General features: G+C 54.2%; 1 protein-coding gene across 1 annotated transcript in view; it reads left to right on the plus strand.

Annotated features, from left to right (window-relative positions):
- PRKCA (protein kinase C alpha) overlaps positions 1–19,525 on the plus strand; it is a 356,477-nt gene that overhangs the window by 324,909 nt on the left and 12,043 nt on the right. Inside the window, exons 14-16 of the mRNA XM_045837292.1 lie at positions 4,416–4,496; positions 12,631–12,738; positions 14,177–14,317. Coding sequence (XP_045693248.1) covers positions 4,416–4,496; positions 12,631–12,738; positions 14,177–14,317 — 330 coding nt within the window. The remainder of the gene's footprint in view (positions 1–4,415; positions 4,497–12,630; positions 12,739–14,176; positions 14,318–19,525) is intronic.

The following is a 19,525-nucleotide window of genomic DNA, read 5'->3' on the forward strand; positions in this document are numbered from 1 at the left end:
CCCCTTCTTGCTGTCCAGACAGCACTGTTTGAACACGTCAGTGTTATTTTTGATAAAAGGTACAGATATTCTTGGCTTCCTTGAGACAGTAAAAGGGCGTGAGCATGTTTTATGCATGAAGGCCAGCATTATTTTGTGATAGCCGCCTGGAAATAGGCTTCTGCGGTCAGGCCATTTATTTTAGAATGGGCTCTGGAGGTCTGGCGAGTAAATAGAACACAAAAATGAAGAACCGGGTCCAGAGAAGGTGCACCCAAGAACGGGAGGGAGACCCTGTCTGCGCACGTCACAGTCTCTCGGGCCCTTCGAAACCGTCAGAGCTGGAGTCCTGGGGGAGTGGGCGTCTTGGCTATTTTGAGCCTGTTAAGCACTGGGACCCTCTTTTCCGCAAAAGTCACCTGAGTCGGGCTAGTTTTCACCACCACTGTCTAGGGAACCACACAGGGTGCAGAGCTGGAGAACCAAATGGTCGAGAGCGTGGGTGCCAAGGCCAGACTACCAGGGCTCCAGTTCTGGTGTTGCCTCTTCCTGGCCGTGCACCTCACCAGGCTGTCGTGACGCCTGGATGAGCCGACACAGCCAGAGATCCTAGTGCACGGCAGATGCCGTACTGGTGACAGGGCAGCGGTCCCTGGGTACAGCCACTGTCGCCACTGCCATGGCATCTCGACCCTGACCACATGGCCCGGTTCTTCCAGAAAGCTTCCGGAGCCCCATCCCCTTCAGGAGGACTTCCGATCTATAGCCCCGGCAGAGGGCGGAAGGGCGGGTGGCCTTAGGGAGACGTCCTTCCAGGCACTGTGGGCCTCTGGCTTGGTCAGAGAGGGGAGGCTGCCCCCACCCACCCACCCCCCATTCCTAGTTCTGTGCCCAGGCTGGAAGAAAGCTCATTCACAGCTCACTTTTGTAAGACAGGCAGCCATTTACAACATCCTGACACCCGCCCCCCAAACAGTGGGCCCGTGTAAGTGCAATAATAATGATCATGATGACAAACAGCAGTAAAACTGAATGACACTGGCCCGGCTGGGGGTCTGTCTTTGAAGCTGAAGTTCAGCCTCCCACGTGCTACCGGAGGTCTGCCAACTGGAGCCCCTCTTGCCAGGTCCGCCTCTCCTTTTGTGAGTCCTCTGCTGTGAGAAACCATCACAGCCCCTTGCCTGGGGTGTCAGGCAGTGCCCCTGCCCCACCCCGCCCCCGGGCTTGGCTGTAAGCCTCCATTGGCCCACAGGTGCCAGAGGCACCTGCTCCAGTGGGGGCAGATGCCAGTGAGCCTCACCGCCCATTCTGTGTCCTCTGGGCCTGGTCCTCCGCCCAGGGCTGGCTCCCTAGGCCATCTGGAGCCGGGGCGAGGGTCCGGTCCAGCACATCCAACAGAAATAAATGCAAGCCAACTGCACTTAGCAACCACATTTTAAAAAGTTAAAAGAGAAGTAAGCAAAATGAATTTGAACATATTTTAGCCCAAGATATCCAGAATAAAAGCTTATGAATGAGATGTTCTGCATTTCCCAGCCTCTGCGTCTCTGGGATCTGCAGCGCCATCTACACCCAGCGCACACCTCCGCATGCACGGGGCACCCCGCGCTCAGTGGCCAGGCACAGTCCTCACAGCGCACAGGGGACAGTGCGACCGGCTTCCTGAACCTCTCAAGCATCTAACTGTTCCCCTCAAAGGGGGCTTGCTAACGCTGTTTCCCTTTTGCAGTGAGAGTCTGGGTAATGTATGGGGGATGTATGAATAGCAGCTGGTCATTGAGGGGAAAGTATGCTTTGTTCTAAAAGGGAATTTGCGTTGGTAAGTTGCCCCCAGATTTGTGACAGACCTTCGGACCATCCCACGTTCTCTGGCACATGAGCCGTGGTGACAGACAGTGGGCTTCTCCGTTGAGGCGGGGAGTGGGAAATGCCCCCTTGAAATCCTGAGTCCCGTCCTGTTGTCTCCAGGCACCACCGTGATCTGTGACTCTGTATCCTCGGCCCGGCGGCTGAGCTGGCGGGCTCGGGGGACTGACCAATGCTGTCGCCAAGAAGAACGAGCTGTTGGCACGTGGCCTTCTGCTCTGGGAGGCCGTGGGGGACAGAGGGGGCGTTAGCTACAGGAGTCATGGAGTTTGGTGCTGTGGGAATTGAAAATGAAGAGCAGGTTGGACCAAAGTTGACAAAGTCAAGAAGGAAGAAGAAAAACTTCAGGTGGCCCTGGCTTTTAGGGTTTGTAAATCATTCTCACCAGAAACAGGGTTCCTATGCCCTTGACTCCTAAGCTTTCCAAACTCGGGCAGCCTTTCCCACCACCCACATGCAGGGGTCCAGGCATTACGACTGTGCGGGTATTTGTGGGATACTGGGTATGAGATAGTGAGCCCCCCCGTTCCTCGGCATCATGATTCACACAGCAGCGTGGCGCCTCAGCTGTGCGCGTGTTAAAAACCAACTTACTAAAACACTGGTTGTTGGAAACAGACCGCAGGGAAGCTTTTAATATAGTTGCAAGAACAAATTTTATTCGCATGCTTTTGAAATATGATTACTAAACCGAAACAATGCCTTCAGATCTCTTGAATCCTCAAAGCCCTTTGATTTAACATTTTCTGTATTTGAAAGCCCTAAGTCGTATTTTTAAAACAAATGTCAGTATCCAGAGCGCCACCTGTGAACAGATGGGCTTTCAGGCAGGTGTCCCAAACTCCTTACACCTCGGTTTTCTTGCCTGTAAAATGGGAACCATGGCAGTGTCTGCCTCGTTGGATCGCACACAGTGTGGAGAGCGTTGGGCGGATGGTCAGTGCTCCGCGGGTGTGCTCATGTCCTCCCAAAGGCACTCTTCGTGGTCCTGCTGCTTGACCACAACAGGCTTCGATCCAGTGATGTCCTGTCTGGGAGTCATTAGATAATAGATTAGAGACTCATTTTGGCAGGTTTTTTGGGTGCTGTGTGTGTGTGTGTGTGTGTGTGTGTGTGTTCTCCAAGTTTCCAAAAAAGAACAAGTGTAATTTTAAAAAGAAATGAAGGCCTCCTTTTGTTTATTATTCTCCCGTCACGGAAATGAGCCATAGAGCCGCCCAGTGCAAATCTGTGCCCCCCTGTCGTCACCCACACCGGAGTGAGCGAGCCCGGGGCCCTGCCCCTCTGGTCCCGCAGCGGGAGATCCTAGTGGCTCATTAACGGAAGGGAGACGGGCAGGCTGGCAGGAAGCTTGTTTATGTCCCAGGACGTTTGATTAGACCTACTGGGCCAATAAAAAAATACCGCACCACATGTCAAAGTCAAATTCGCATGCAAAGCAGCAGAGTGGTTGTGCCGAGTCCCTGGTAGTCTGTCTGCATGTCGAATCCTGGGCACGATCAGGCACCTGGGGATTGTGTGCATTAGGTGCTCAGCCGGCCTGCCCGGCAGCAAAGCCAGGGTTTTAATGAGCCAGCGGCACTTAGGGATTCGAGCCAGCGCCGCGCCCACCCGTCCTCGAGAGGAGGTTGCAGGGTTGCTCCAGGGCTTCTGGGGACCACGAAGGCAGAGGGCGAAGGGAAGGGGGGTCCCCGTCGGCCCGTCACCCAGCTTCAGCGGCCACCAGCATTTTCACCTGCTCTTCCCCCACCTATTTCACTGACACATTTAAAACAAATCTGAGATTTCATTTTACCCATAAATGCTTCACCCCTCATACATTTCACTCAAAAATGCACTCATCTCAGACTGAAAAGGACACTCTTTAATCGTGATACCGTTTATCCTGCCTGACAGTTCCTTAATGTCACCTGGTGTCAGGGTCGTATTTAATTTTCCCAGTGTCTGCTTTACAGTTGGTTAGTTAGAATCAAGATCAGACAATCCCAAGCATTACATTTGGTTATTGTACTTTATGTCTCTCTGAAAGCAGTTTGAAACCTCAGTCATTCAACAATCTTGTACCTCTATGTGCAATACCAGAAAACTAGAGTTTTTATTACTCCTCCTTCTCCTGCTCCTTGTTACTGTTCCATAATCCTCTTCGTCTTCATCGCTTTTAGAGAAATTGTCACGTAGCTTCATTTTCTTATATATCAGACCCTCGCTTCAAATGACCTCTGCATTTTCTAAAAATTAAATCCACCTCAGTGTCCAAATATTTTTCTCCAACAAGGATCATCAAATCTACCTTCAGACAGCACCATGGCATCCCGGGGGGGCCGGGGGGGGGAGGGGGGCGGGCGGGGAGGGGAGGCAGAAGGCAAGTTCCAAACAGGTTTTGGGCAGTGAATCGGGGCCAGTGGTTCTCAAGGTGCCTGATTTGAGGCTCTGCCCTGGGTGCAGAAATCAAAGACATTGTCACCCCCTTATTTGCAAACTGTGTAAATGCCCACAGGTGTGACTTATAACCTGCTCTAGCACAAGATTTTTGATTTGCCACTGACTAATTGGTGTTCATTTTCCCACAGATCATCGCCTACCAGCCGTATGGGAAGTCCGTGGACTGGTGGGCCTACGGCGTCCTGCTGTACGAAATGCTGGCCGGGCAGGTAACGTCTCACCGTGCTCTCCTGCTGCTTCTCTGTCCTCTGGTGTGAGTGCTTCGGCTCGGGTGGGGGCCGGGCACTGTGGTGTGGCTGGTGCCGGCCGGCTCCCTGGGCCCAGGTGGAGGGGGAGACGCTCCCCTGAGAGTGGGTTCTATGCACACGGGCAGAAACCCAGGTTTCTCGTCCCAGAAACCTGCACTGACAGGTACATCCCGGAGTACAGACAATGTGCAGCTTTCACATTGTACACAGGCGCCCCTGTATGCCGATGACGACCCAGGCCCCTGTCATCCGCCGTGTCTCAGACCCGGCTTAGGCTCCCTGTGAGTACGTCTGCAGAACCCCGGTGCCACCCATGTGTGTGCGCGCCATCATGGAAGACGTGCTCCAGTAGCTTCTCCCATCCCCTCTTGTCCACCATCGGCAGTTCATCTAACTTGTGTAAAAGTCCAATGAGGCTGAGCTTCCAGCTGAGGAAAGACACGTGTGGTTTTCTCTCAGGAATGTGACATATCAGATAACCAGGTGCATCACTGTCTAGCACGGCGCTTGCCGAGGTGATGGCCTCATATCTGCGTCGGAGTAAGTCCCAGCAGCCCTTGCCACAAGCCACCTCAGAATCTCAGTGGGCTAACACACAGCACAGGGGTATTTCACATTCTTGGCGCATGCCTGTGTGGGGGCAGGGGCACGGATCCCATGGTCATTCAAGGACCCAGGCTTCTTCCACCCATTGGCTCCACCTTCTGGAGCCTCGGGTTCCTCCACTGACCCCTCACTACTCAGCCAGCGGTGAGGAGAGAGCAGGAGGACAGCTGCACCTGTGCCCTCAGGCCCATGCCTGCAGGTGGCACGCAGCACTCCCACCTGCAGCATGCTGGCCCCACAGAGATGCAGTGCAGAGGGCTGGAGGTAGTGTGCACCTGTGAGCTCGGCAGGAGGAGGCGGGTTTGGTGAGCATCTACCCGATCCCTGCCATCGCACTTCAAAACGATTCTGTTGTGGCTGCTTTTATAGTTGCCAGCTCCCCCATAGCTAAGAGCCTGAGTAAGGAGAATAGAAAGAAATGCTTGTGTTGCATAGCAGAGCTACACCCCCCCCAAAAAAAGTCTTTAAATCTTTGCTTCTGAAAAGAAGTTACCCTTTCTGACAACTTACATCCATTGATTCGTTCATTTATTCTTGCAACACGCACTTACGATGGTAACAACCGGGAACGAAGGTCTGTACCTTCACAAAGCTTACAGTCTACAGAAAGACAATAGGCAAGGTAAATAAGGGAAATGTGTAACAGTTGGAAAGCTAAGAAGAAAAGTAACCAATCAGGAAAAGAAGGCATAGTGTTGGAGAAGGGCTGAAATTTTAGCTGGGAAGGCCAAGGAGGGCCTTGTGTACAAGCCAAGTTAGGACGAAAGGGAAATGAGGGAATGTCCGTGTGTATATCTGGGGGTAAGCAGATGCAAAGGCCCTGGGGTGGGACTAAGCTACCATGTTTAAGCACTGGAAGGGAAGTCGCCAGTGTGGTTGGAGCAGAGCAGGGAGGCCTGTGAGGGAGCAGGTGGTGGGAGGAGGAGGAGGAGGCCCAAGGTCGGAGACAAAGGAGACGCACCAGGTCACATGTGCGTGGGGATCATTGCAAGGCCTTTGGCCTTCCCTTGGGGTGGGAGGCCATGGAGGATCTGTCTCTCTCATTGTGTCTTACATCTTTCAGATACTAAAGTAGTCTTTTAGATGTTAAAAGATGTACGGTACTAGCCTACATTTGGTCATTATTTCTCCGTGATGTTAAGATGGGATTTATATTTTAAAAAGTGGTTTGTGTATTATTTAGGTTTTTGTCCCTAGTACCATGTTTATTTTAGGCCAAATGCCTCCATTTGTAAACACAGAAGAACAGGTTATACAGAACAGCTGTCAGGGAAATAACAGCTGGCAAAACACAAGTCTCCCGCTCCCTGAGTTAATTTCCCCTCTTTAGAACTTTGACGCTAAAATTGGACTGAATTATCGGCCCCCTGGGGGCCGTGCTGTTCCCAGAAGCACAGAAAGCTGAGTTCCCCTCCTCGATCCCACTTGCATGTCCTGACTCTTGAGTCCGGAAAACAAGCTCTGCTTTCATGAAGAGGCACATTTGCATATGCCAACAAACAAAATTGGTTGGGTGGAAATAGGATCTGTTTCCAAGGGCACTTTACAAGAGCTGAAATGAGCTGTCTCTTTATTGGCCGGCAGGAGACTAGCATTTCGGGACCCAGGCCTGCAGTGAAGTCCCCTCCACCCCGTCTTCCTCCTCCTCCAAGTTTCCCGGGTCTGTGTTCTGCAGGGGAGAGCGCAGGAGATGCAGCTCTCCTTCGGGGAGGTCCCCTGGGGGGGGGGGGGGTGCATTCTGAAGGCCCGCCTCCTCTGCAGCCGGTCCTTCCTTCCTCACCCCTGGAGAGCCCAGGGCCCTCCCCCACCCCGTGGTTCCACAGACATTCTGGCACATTTTCATTATTTTTCATCCTGTTCCTCTGGGTCAATGAGCCTGCCTTATATGATTTCTGGAAGTGTCCACCATCTCTGTCGGACACGGGGAGACTCTCACTATGGCACCTGAACGTTGGCCCACGTCCGGGTGCACTGGCGGACACAGCCACTGCTCCTTCCTCAGAGCCTCCGCTGTGCTGCCCAACATGGTGTCTCCACCTCAGACCCCGTTCCTCGCTTTGCTCCCCGACCGGATGCAAACTTGAACATATTCCTGGGCAAGGACAATGAAGGCTCCACATGTACTGTCCACACTGTCCCCCTCCCCCGCCTGGAAGCTGCAGGAACCTCAGAGACCCAGCGGAGGGAATAGACACTGTTATTGAAAAGTAAAACTAATTAGAAAGTTGCTGGTGGGGCTGTAGTCTAAATCTGTCCTCTTTAATCAAGAGAGCTGAAGATGAGCAGAAAAAAGTTTATTGCTGTTTTCTTCTTATTTGCTTTATTTATTGTGAGCAGCCAGCAGGGGCAGTTAAGTGTAAACAGCCCGAGGCCGTCTTCAGTTCCCGGGTGGCTGGACAAATACAAAGACTTTGGGGCACAAGTTGTGTTTGCCCGGCACTCGAACCGGCTACCCCTACCCCCACTCCCAGCTTTCGTGGGCATTCATCATAAAGGGGCCGGCCCTCTCCTCTCGAGTCCCTTTCTGCCAGGGCTATTAATGCTTTGTCCTTATTCCTGGTGAATCGGTAATGGGTACTATATCCCAGAACATCAGCCTGAAAGTCCTCGAGTACTCTCCCTGCCCCCTGCTCCCCGCCCCCCGCCCCCGGTCATCAGTGACCTGCAAGTGGACATGGCAGGCCCAGTGGCCACCTACTAGTGAGCGACCTTGGGATCATTTTGGAATGAGTCCTTCATCCTTCGTTTGCCTGCTTAAAATTCACAAGTTACATATTGCCAAGGATGGCACCCCCAAGCCAAGGCCTGAGTTTAGCTTGAAACACTGAGTCCAGATTGGTAGAAATTTAAAAATAATCCTGGGAATGGGGGGAAGAGGGGAGAGAAGCAACCCAAGATGGTCATGCCCTGAGTACTTCGGCAATGCGTGGCCCCCTGGGGTCCCCAAGCTCTGTAGCTGGCGCGTCTGGGAAGGAAAGTGAACGTGATTATGACTTCTCCGCGTGGACCTGCCTCCGACACCAGGCCTGAGACGAACGATCACCTGTGAGAACGTCCCAGGGCGACCAGGAAAGGCGGAGGGAGAGCCAGAAAAATGTTCACGTCCTTCGGCTGCTTAATCCCACACCTGGGAAATCATTCTGGGAAGTAATTCAGAGAAGAAACAAACGATACACAGAGACGTTTATAGTAGCATTTGTTTGCGCTGGAAGCGATTATAAATGTGCCTTGGACAGATGAGTCGGCCTAGGATGGCGTGTCCCCCAGCGGCACTAATCTGACTGGGAACACTGGTAGCTGCAGAGAAAATGTGTTTGCAACAGCAAGTGAAGAGCAGACTACTCCAAATTATGTTTCACCACTCGAAAATGATATGAAAAGCCACAGGGTACACAGAAAAATAAGAGCAACGTTCGAGTCAGGGTAAGAGGGATGTGGATGCTACTTTCATGGGCTTCCCCTCCCCCCAAGAATACACCATTTCAATTTCATATAGGGCTCCGGGGAGCTTTTCCAAGTGTGGTGGTCACTACTGCTGTTCCCCAGGTATTCGGGGTCTTCTTCCTTCTGGCACATGTAGGATGTTACCCCCGGCTCCCTTGTGATTGGGTGGGTGGGACGTGGGACTAGTTCTGACCAATGAGGTCTGGGTGGATGTGCTCCCAGGAGGAGCATTTGAGTGCTCGAGCGAGATACCTCAGAGCCCCTGTTCTGGCTCTGCCACAGCAAGACCAGGTGGCGCTGCTCCACCAGCGTGGGCGACTGGGCGCCTCTGCCGACCCACAGTGAACGTGTGGCCTGAGCAGGAGGCAGCTAATCCACATTTGGGCTGGGGGATCATGTCAGGTCTCTAGTCTAGAGGTAGTCACATGCTTCACAGTGACCGGAAACATCCCAGGCCCCAGTGTCTGCCCCCCTTTATTTTCAGAGGTCCCCACTACCCATTGCACAGGACGTGAGTCAGGCTTTTTAAAGTTTATCGGAACAGTCTCACCGGAGCGGTGGAGATCTCTTCCTGTGCTGCGTGCACCAGCAGCCCAGCGCCTCCCCCTCACTCCGACAGCTGCAGCACCAGGGGCATCAGCACGGTCTGACCACCGGGACATGCATGGGAAGTGGCATCGCCCAGACTGGCTGCGAGTCCAAGCTCCCAAGTCAGGGTGCCTGGGCTTGCTTCCTGGCTCTTGGACACTCCAGCCCTGTAACTCTGGCCAGAGCACTCAATGGAACCTCAGTGACCTCCACTGTGCAATGGGATTAATGGCACCTGCGTCATGTGGGGTGTTTGGAGGAATGAGGGGGTAAGGCCTTCCAACTGCCCCGCAGCGTGCCGGGCACAGAGGAGACAGAGCCTGGGACGTGAATGTGACTGCCGCTGTCGTCCTCCGTGCTGCTCTCCCAAGTGCCGGCCGTTCTTCCGTGTCGAGCAGTGTGGACTCACGGGAGTGACAACAGAACTGCAGGGGTCAGGACCTGTGTCCTCCCTGGGAGAAGCCCCCGTCCTTAGAGCCACACGGGTGGGACACGGGGTAAAACCCCAAGTCTCTGACACAAAGACAGGTGGTCTTGTGGCTTCTGTTATATTGTAGGAACCTTATTGCGACAGATGAGCCTGAGAGGCCTCTACGGACCCCCACCCCTCACTGTAATGGTCCGAGTTGGGTTAGACAGCTCTCTTTACTGCAGGACTTCTCAGGGCCTTTAGAACATATCCATGCGAATCTCCGGAAAAAAGTTTGCAGGTGCAAACTTGACCCGGAAATATCCTGAGGGATCAATGTCCTGAGGAATGTTCTCTGGGCATGTCAGGGGCTATCTATCCTGCCCTTGGTGAGGATACAGCTGTTGCTGCGTGGTTAAAAAAAAAAAAATCTTCCTTTGACCTGCAGTGGGCCTGGCCCAGCCGTATCTGTTTCAGAAACCAGCACACGTGGGGAGGCTCCCTGGGCAAAGCTGGCTCCCGCGCCAGAAGACTGAGAGGCAGGCATCAGAGCCAGAGCCCCGCCCAGAACGCCCTGACAACTCCTGTCTCTCACATTGCGGGGGGGGGAAAGAAGGGCTCTGGCCTCACTGACCTCGTGGTCTTCAGTGAGGAGGGCCTTCTCACTGCCTCGCTTGAGGAGGATTCCTGAGAAGTGTTTGCTAGGGTTTTTCTTTGGACAAAGGTTTTGTTAGGCCTATGGCTTGGATTACCTGTCACTTGGCCCCTGTGGTGTTCCTGCCACTGGTTCTGAGCGTCACCAGGGAGGCGGGGTGAGTCCCCCTGGTGTCTTCATCATTGTCAGTGAAGCACACCAGCCGCCCCCTGCAGCCGACTTCATGGGTGTGTGACCTATGCGGTCACATGGGGCCCAAGCTCAGAAGACACCTGCACATCAGGTTTAGTGCTCTGCAGTCTTGTGAGGGACCCCTCATTTTCACTTTGCTCTGAGACTCACAAATTGTGTAACTCATCCTGACCAGTGGCCCCGAGGAGCCACACTGGGAGCACCGACTGGCTATCCGGAAGCAGGGCCTGCTCACCTCCAGGGCACCGTGACATTGCAGAGTGCGTACACGCAGCGAATTCGGAGCAGGTGGGGGCCCTGAGCAGAAACCACACCACGTTTGTTTTAGTTACGAAAATCTCATTGGCCAAAACACGGCCACATACATGGATCGCTTGTCAGGGAAAACGAGATGTGTTGTGGTTGGTGTGCAGCGGGTGGTCAGAGGAAGTAGGCTGCAGGACATCAGGGGAGAAGGGTCTGTGGGGTGGACTGTAGGACTGGCCTCCACTGGAGCTCTTGCTGGCTGCAGCCACACCCATCCCCCAGCCTGCCCTGCTCTGCTCTGCAGGTAGAGGCCGCACATCCCCTGCCGACGCAGGTGACCATCCGCAGCCTGCGTTCCCTGCTGGGGTGTCTGCCCCCAGCTGACGTGCCTGGTGGGCACCCCAGGTGCCAGGTGCTGTGGCACTTCTGCCCATGGGGACTCTGTTCCTGCTCTGCTCTGCGTCACTCACAGGCAGGCTGATTTTCATTCTCTCGCCCTCCTCATGCTCCCACCAAATTAGACATTCTTAATGCCAGGCACTTACAGCCGGAAAACAGGCCTATTTATACTCTTAGACCAAGGGGGAAAAAAAAAGCGTATATGGCATCAGTCACCCCACACCTGGCCCAAAGGTAGGGTTCTTTATAGACTTGGCGTCTTTCCCACTGGTGGGTATGGCTCCCGTGTGCTGACCCCACTCCCAGCGCCTGTTCAGGGCTGTGGTTGGGGCAGAGGAGGGAGGTGGGGGGCCAGAGAACAGGTCGGGGTGGTTGTGAGTGGTGGGTAGGGGAGCTGGCCTCTCTCACTCAGGGGGGCTGTTTGACAGGAAGGGACAGCCGTCCCACTGGCGACTACACAGTTGTCTTTGGTCCACGAGATAGCCTAAACGGAAGCCCAACTCTGCTGTTATCTGAGCCCTAACCTCATCAGCCACAGTGATTGTAAGCCCTCCTTATAATGAGAAGGAAAACACAAGGTGAAATAGGATTCTCTCTACATGGGCTGACCCTGGTCTGCCTTTTCATGCTAAGTTTGAGGTTAGCTAAGTTAAAGGAGAACATTAAGCCATTTTTCCTAAGCCCATCGATGCTGTGGGTTGTCCAGAGTGACAGGTAATTTGCTAATCCCAGGACTGAGGGCATGCTGGGCTCACCCGTTCCTCCTGAGGTTCGCAGTGCCACCCCCGCCAGCGAAGACACTCCGTCCACCTCAATAACAATACTAGTACCGCTAAGCACCCTTCATTGGGCCCTTACTGGGTACAAGACAAATATCAGGCGCTTTACAGACTCACCAAGGAACCCCACTGTGCAGACGGGAAAACTGTGTCTTAAAGAGGTGAGCCACTTGCCTCTGGACAACCAGCTAGGGGGTGAGGGGGCTGCAGTTCTGGTTTAGACCTACCTGACTTCAAAGCCATGACCTCCCACAGTGCATCTGTGCCCCCACTCCCCACTCGGGGACGCAGACCCGATGGAAAAGGACAGGGCAGCGTCCAGGGTGGCTCCATGTTGGATCCAAGGGGCCCGAGGAAGTCCTCTTTGGCCACATGCTGGTGTCCACTTAACCCCGTGTTCAGAATCTGAAGGCATCAGCATTTGCCATGCCCCCACCTTTTGAACAGTCATCTGTAAGCTGACTTGATGGTAATTAGACTTTTAACACATAATTACAAGACTAATGGATGAATTATAATTCACTTGCAAATCGCTCAAAGCATTACTCAAAAACATTTTTCTTAAAGATTGTTTCGAGTTGCCCCGGGTAAGATAATTAAAGGCACAGGAAAAACAGAGACACACAACCTGCAGCCTAATTACAGACCATCAACTAAACCCGCCGGCGACCGCGCTGCCTCTGCAGCCTGCGGAGCTTCTTGGCGTTGAGCTGGGGCTTCAGGCGCCACGTTAATAAATTGCCTCAATGTTTTGCCTCCTCCTCTTTTCTGGAATAGCCTCCGTTTGACGGCGAAGATGAAGATGAGCTGTTCCAGTCCATCATGGAGCACAACGTCTCGTACCCGAAGTCCCTGTCCAAGGAGGCCGTTTCCATCTGCAAAGGGGTGAGTGGGTGTGGGTTCCCGCTGCGCTCCATCACGGCCCGGAAGGGTCAACGGGCACCGTTCCCAGGCTTCTCCAAAGGAGGGCAGAGAGACCGCAAACCAGCGCCACTGCCTCCGGCCACTAAGAGCTAGAGCTGGGTGACCTGCAGGGTGTGGTGGGGAAAGCGAAGGCCTGGAAAGTGGGTCAACACCCCAAAACCTCTGGAAACCCTGGCCCAGTCAGCGTTCGTTTCCCATCCACCTCATGGGTCCTGGTGCAGGTCGCCGAAAGTGACCTTGAACAGTTAGAGGATGTCCGTGCTCTTCGTCGCCTCCCTTGGCACGGGCCCAGTCAGTCCCGTGGTCGCCTCTCCGTTTCTGAGATGTGCGGGTGATGCACGTATAGAAAAGGGCACAGGTCATCAGGGCGCAGGTCAGCAAACTGTCCCCAAAGGAGCACACCCACGTAACTGCTCATCCCCCGCACCCCAGGAGCCCCCTCCCCTCCCGCCTTGTCGTCCCTCCCGGCCTGCCCCTGCAGAGGTGGGCCATGCCTGTTTGAACTTGGCACACCTGGGGTCTTGCCCGCCTGGGCCTGGCTTTGCCCCTCAGCATGGTGCTGGTGAGGCGTCCCGGCGTCCTGCACGCGGTTGTGGCTGCCTTCCGCACCCTGGGCACACTCCCCGAGAGAACACAGCCCCGCCTGTGCGTCCGTCCGCCGCTGGTGGGTGCGAGGGTCATTTCCTTGTGACTTGGGGCAGTTCCAAGTACACTGCCCTGAGGCTTCTGGGTTATGTGTTTTGAGGAATATGGGAACGGATTTTCTGCTTATTTTTGTCTGCTTTATTAAGGTATCATTGACAAAATTGTAACATATTTAAAGTGTGCAGCGTGATGACTTGATATGTGTGTACAGTTGGCCCTTCATAGCCACGCCTTCCTGCTCTGCAGAGTACACCAACCACAGGTCAGGAAGATCCCAAAAGAGCAGTTACGTGGCTGCTGACATGCATTCGGGAGTCAGGCCCACGATGGCCGTGTCTACACTGAACATGGACAGACTTTTTTCTTGTCAATGCTTCCTAAATAGCACAGTATGGCAGTTCATCACATAGTGTTCACACGGCGTTAGGTAGCATAGGTAACCTAGAGGTGACTTAGGGCATTCGGGAGGCTGCACGCAGGTGCTGTGCAGACACTGTGCCCTTTCATGCATGAGGGACTTGAGTGATGGGGATCTCGGTGTCCACAGGGCAGTCCTGGAACCAGTCCCCCGCTGATACCGAGGGACAAGTGTACGTTATGAAAGGGCCCCACAGTCAGGCTGACTCACTCATCACCTCGCATAGTTACTTTTGTCCCTGAAGTTCTACTCCCTTGGCACATTTCAGTCACACAATACATTATCATCAACTGTGGGCACCACGACACACATCAGCTCCTTTCTCCTGCCTCCTAGCTGATGACCAAGCATCCAGGCAAGCGGCTGGGCTGTGGGCCTGAGGGAGAGCGGGACGTGCGCGAACATGCCTTCTTCCGGAGGATCGACTGGGAGAAACTGGAGAACCGGGAGATCCAGCCGCCCTTCAAGCCCAAAGTGGTGAGTCAGGGGCAGGCCTGTGTCTGAGCCGTGCTTCCCCAGATCCCAGAGGTGTCCCACCCACCCATTTTTTTGGGGGGGAGAGATGCAGCCAGTGACCCCTGACTTCTGCAAGGGGAAAAAAATGGCCAGGTATCTGCCTTGCCCTCATTCTGAGACCTGAGAAACCGGGATCCCTGCTGTGACTCTGAGTGTGAGGACAGACCAGGCAGCTGGAGGGGCAGAGGGGGTGGGGGCTGGCTGTGCTCACCACTCGCTCCAGCAGGACAGCTGCTGAGCACCCTGCAAAACTCTTGGAGATCCAGGGCAGGTCTGCTCTGGGTTGGGGTCTCATGGACTTGCACCCTTTGCTCCGAGTCTCCAGCCATCCTAGATTCCCCTCGCACCATCGCCCGCCCCCCCACCCCACCCCAACCTCCCAGTGACTGCCACACACCAGACTCCAATTGCTGGCTGCAGCCTGCGCTTGCCTGTCTGAATGTACCTATCTCTGGAGAGAAACTGGGAGTCTTATGACATCAGCCTCTTCACTCACACCCCCTGCCACTTTGCAGTGTCTCCAGGGAGGCTGCCTTTCCCTGCATCCCACGTCTGAAGGCCAGACGGGTCTGGGCCTCGAGGGGAGGCCCTGGCTCAGCCAGCGTTGGGTCATCACGCGAGGCCTCTGCTCCCGAGACTGCACACGGGGTGGCTATATCGCACAGTTTCAGAAGCACTTGCTATGTGGGTTCAGCCCAAATCTCTCCTCACAGGGCCCTGTGAGCAGGCACAGGGACCCTCCCGGGGGCTGAGTTACTGACTGGGCAGAAGGGGGTGGTTGTGGTGGGGGGGCGGGGGGTGCTCTGTACACAGCTTTATTCTTAGAGCAGCTACTTCCTCATCAAATATGCTTACGTGTCCTCTACTCCAAGAATAAAACCGCGGGTGGTCAGTCCATTGGTTTTATTTTTCCAAGACATTTTTAGCACAAAATTAATCAGGTCAGCTGACTTTCTCCTGAGTCATCATTTCAAATAGAGACATTGTATCTCTGCCACCCTACCTTCGCGTTAGCCAGTCCCGGGCCCTGAGTTTGGGGGCGCTCACAGGGGCCTTCCTCCGGTTCACAAGGCCTGGTTTTAAGGCCAGGGAGGGGCGTGGGGCTGAAGACAGAGATCAGTGGTACTGCAGCCCGTCTGCGCGGAGCAGTCTTCTAGGGACTTTCTTTTCCCGTTCCCTGCCTGCCAGCCTTCTGGAACCGACTGGGAGAGGTGCTCCATGGGCAGGGCTCACACGCAGCTCAGTTCTTCTTGGGGACAGCAGAGGGACCCCCTGGGACCCTGCTCTGAGTACTCAGCAACATCCCCTTTCCAGAAAGAGACGAGATGTGGCCCAGTTGCCCTCAAACACACCTTTCTCTGTGTACTCCCGCCTGGCTTTCGGCAGGACGTTGTCCATCTGCGTGGTCACCTACTTTTTGTGGACACCGCAGCCCCAAACTCACATGCAGGGGAAGCCAGAGCACAGCTTGGCTCCGGTGGCTCAGATGTACGTGGTTCCCCGTGGGCCATGGGAAGAATCACTGGAAGCACCGTTTCATGTGGAAGGCCTGTGTGGTGGGAGCTCTGGTCGGAGGGCGAGACCTCACCTGCCCTCCTCGAGGTTTCTCAGGCGGAAGCTGGGGAACCTGGGTACAGAGAAGGAAGAGCAGCTAGGAGAGTGCAGTGGAGGTGGTACCACAAGGGAAATGCAAACGAGAGTGGAGGTGGAAGCTGGTGGCTGCAGGATGGAGCAGCAGACGTTTTTCCCCAACGCAGAAGGGGGCCCAGGGCAACAAGATCGTTAGGACAGCCCGGGGACAGGAGTGGGGGGGGCGGGGCTCAGTTTGCCCCGCCCCACGCCAGGCCACCTGCACAGCAGCAGAGATGGCTCTGAACTTCCGGTGAAGGGAGCACTTCGGCAGCTTCCAGGACATCACTCGGACCTCTCGGTGCCCGCCTGGAGCAGAAGGACCACAGGCCAGCTGCAGAAGAAAGCCATCGCTCTGTGAAGTCTGAATGTTGCAGAGACGGCAGCATGTGCCAGATCAGCGCCACAGTGGAGAGGAGCAGAAAATTATTCCTAGACGTTGTCATTAAAAGTCAAAAGAGTTTACGGACAAAGTACAAAGCTGAGTCTTCTCTGACCAGCGGCTTCGTTATTTCAAAGATGCAGCAGCACCAGCAGAGCTATTGCCGCTGAAAAAAACGGCAAACGTATTGCTGCCGGATTCCACCAAACGTGTGTGCGATGAACCATTTCGGACAGCACCTGTCCTCTCGGAGCGGTGCCGACAGCCCGGGCGGGCAGAGCTCGTCTGTCTTGGAGCGCGCTCAGTGCTTTCTCAGCAAGTGCTGGTGAAGCGCTTTCCCTGAAATGGAGGCTTTGGTTATTTTTGACGCCAGCAGGAGGCCCCGGAGTGCCCACAGTTATCTGCAGGGTGCTTCTGGAGGCCCGTTTTGTGTGTATGCGCTCAGGAGTCTCATTTCATTTTTTTTTTTATTTTGAGGGGTTTTTTTTTTTTTAATTTTTGAATCTCCAATGGAAGATGATTTCAAAGTCACTGACTTCCCTGAGAAAGCAGAGGACTCCTGTCGCCGGACCAAAACAAAGCGTCTCCTGAGCGACCGGGGCTCCCATGGTGTCTCGCCGTCCTTTGCCTGCCTGTCAGACAACATCACGGAAACTAGACTCAGGCGCCAGGGGAATGGAGCTCCACCTCCAAGGCCGGTTCACAACGCTGTGGGTCTGTGGGAGGCCCTTTCAGGACTTTCCAGGCCTGGGTTCTGTTCAAGGTCTCACATCAAGTACAGCAGGGAGAGGAGGGCGACCGTCACCCAGGCGCACAAGTGGAGGTGGAGGGGAAGTGCCCACAGCCCGGAGGAATGACGTGCACTGCGGTGGCCCTTTGTCAGGGAGGACCCTGTGTCCCCAGAAGGCCACCAAGTGCAATTGTGAAGATGATGATGATTTTCTGGAAGATGAGGGAGATCGCCCTGGGCTGGTTTATTTTGTAAAATGAAATCATCTGTGTTCTGCTCTCTGGGAGATGAGGTAGCCAGCAAACTCTCTCTCCTTTACGGAAAACAGCGCAGGGCAAGCTGGTTTCAGTGTCCCCGAGAGAGACGCAGCCCCGAGGAGCCTCGCGCCACCACCGGCCTCAGCACTTGGCTAGTGTTCTGAGTGAAACACTGGAGTCATCAAAAAGGGGCCCGTTCAGGAGATCCCATGGAAGGAGCTTCCTCTTTTAAGTTCAAAAAAGAGGTCGCCCTGAAGCGGTGACTGTACTTGCTGAAAGAGAACTGAGAGGGTCCTGGCTGCCTGCCGGTCCCAGGTGACCTAGGCGGTGACGCGCCAGCATCCTGAGCACCCGCTGAGGGAGAGGACCGCCTTCCTTCTGCTCTGCCTGGACAGTGAGCGGCCCTGCCCTCAGAGGGGCACCCAGTGTCACTTCAGATTTTGCCGGCTTTTATCCCAATTTATTATTCATGGGACTATAATGCCCTGCAAATTCCCATTGTTCCTGCCCGTGATACATAACAGTTTAGACAAATATTGGAAGTGGAAAGTTAATTGATTTTTCATGTTTGAATTCCATCCATTGGCACCAAGGAGCAGAATATCTAATCTAGTTCACAGGCAAGACCAAAGCATTCACTGTACTTAAACGGTTGTGGGCGAGAGAGAAATTCATCTCTAAAGTTAACACCGAGAAATAGATCCCAGAGTTGATAGATGAGCAGAGTGCTTTGGAAATAGGCCTATCGTTCACGGGTAGCCTTTCTTGGGAAATTACTGTCGTGGCATCAAAAAGAGACGGGGAAAAAACAACAACTTCCATCAGGACGCCGTCAGTCTTGCAGCGAGAGCCAAAGAGCCGAGCGCATCGCCAGCCCGAGGAGGCCCTGCTGCGGCGGCTCCAAAGGCCCTCATCTCACCGCGTCTTCCTCCGGCTCCTTCCTCCGGCTCCTTCGGAGAGTTGGACGACAGTTTAATTAGCAAAGTGGGCGCAGTGCTTTTTAATTCATTTTACTTATTTTATTTTAATGATTTCTAATTTCTGGCTTGCAGAAGAGTTGCAGGAATCGTCTGAAGAGTTGCCGTAGACCCCATACCCAGAGGCCCTAAACATAACACATTCCTGCATCGGCTGTATCAGTTCGTTCTTTACGTCTCACACACACACACACACACACACGCGCGCACGCGCACACGTGCGTGCGAGTATTTTTTCCCTGAATCCTCTGAGAGTACGTGGCAGGCCTAATGTCTCTTTCTACCTGAATAATTCCGTGTGTGTTCCCTACAACGAAGGGTGCTCCGTGGCGCCGTGCCCTGCTCATCACCGCTCTGCAGTTGCTTGTGCAGAGCCGCGGCTGTCCAGGCGAGGAGCTATTGGACAATCACGCTGCCGGCTGCCTCCCGTGGCATCTAATCAAACCTCTCGGGCGGCGGGCAGGTGCGTTCTCTGCCTTCCCACGGAACCAGAAGCAGGGATGCCAATTAAAAGTGAGATTCACCAGACTCGGAGCCTCACCGGCAATGTCGGAACACTGACCTGCCTGGGGAGACAAGAGCCTCTGCCACATCCGGATGGACTACGGGTAGATTTAAGCCTCGAAACCAGCCCGAGACAGCATTTTCTACTTGCTTAATTAGAAGTGAGAAGTCTTCCTTTTCTTTGATAATTACTCTCCCACATGTGTTTCTGCTTGAAAGAGAAGTGGGAAGAAAGGAGACATGTAAAATAATAATCAGTATAAATAAGCAGCTCTGGGCAAGGCTTGAGGAGCTGCCGAGGTGAGAAGTGGGATGAATGCGGACCCCATGCACCCCAAGTCGTGCGAGCTGACGAGCTCCCGTTGTCAGAAGTAGTGGTTCTGATCACAGCGGTCGCTGAGTCCTCTAAGCTGGTCATTTGTATGAAGAAAGACTGAGCAGAGGGCATGGTGTTGCTCCACAGGATGCAGCCACAGACCCATCAGCAGAGCCGCTCCCTGCGGCCAGAACTGGCCCTTCCCGAGGGAGGCTCTAAGGCCACCGGTGAGAAAAGTGCTGTTTAACTTGGTGTTGTTGGGAAACCATAGCCTGTTCCGTCTCTCACCACAGTTACTATTAAAATACCAGCTCTGCATGGGAAAACAGTCAAGCAGTAGAGATGGACATAAGAGGAAAAGACTCCCTCCCTCT

The sequence above is a fragment of the Phyllostomus hastatus genome, unplaced genomic scaffold, assembly GCF_019186645.2.
Source record: "Phyllostomus hastatus isolate PE091 unplaced genomic scaffold, TTU_PhHast_1.1 phas_contig_210, whole genome shotgun sequence".
Taxonomy (NCBI): Eukaryota; Metazoa; Chordata; class Mammalia; order Chiroptera; family Phyllostomidae; genus Phyllostomus; species Phyllostomus hastatus.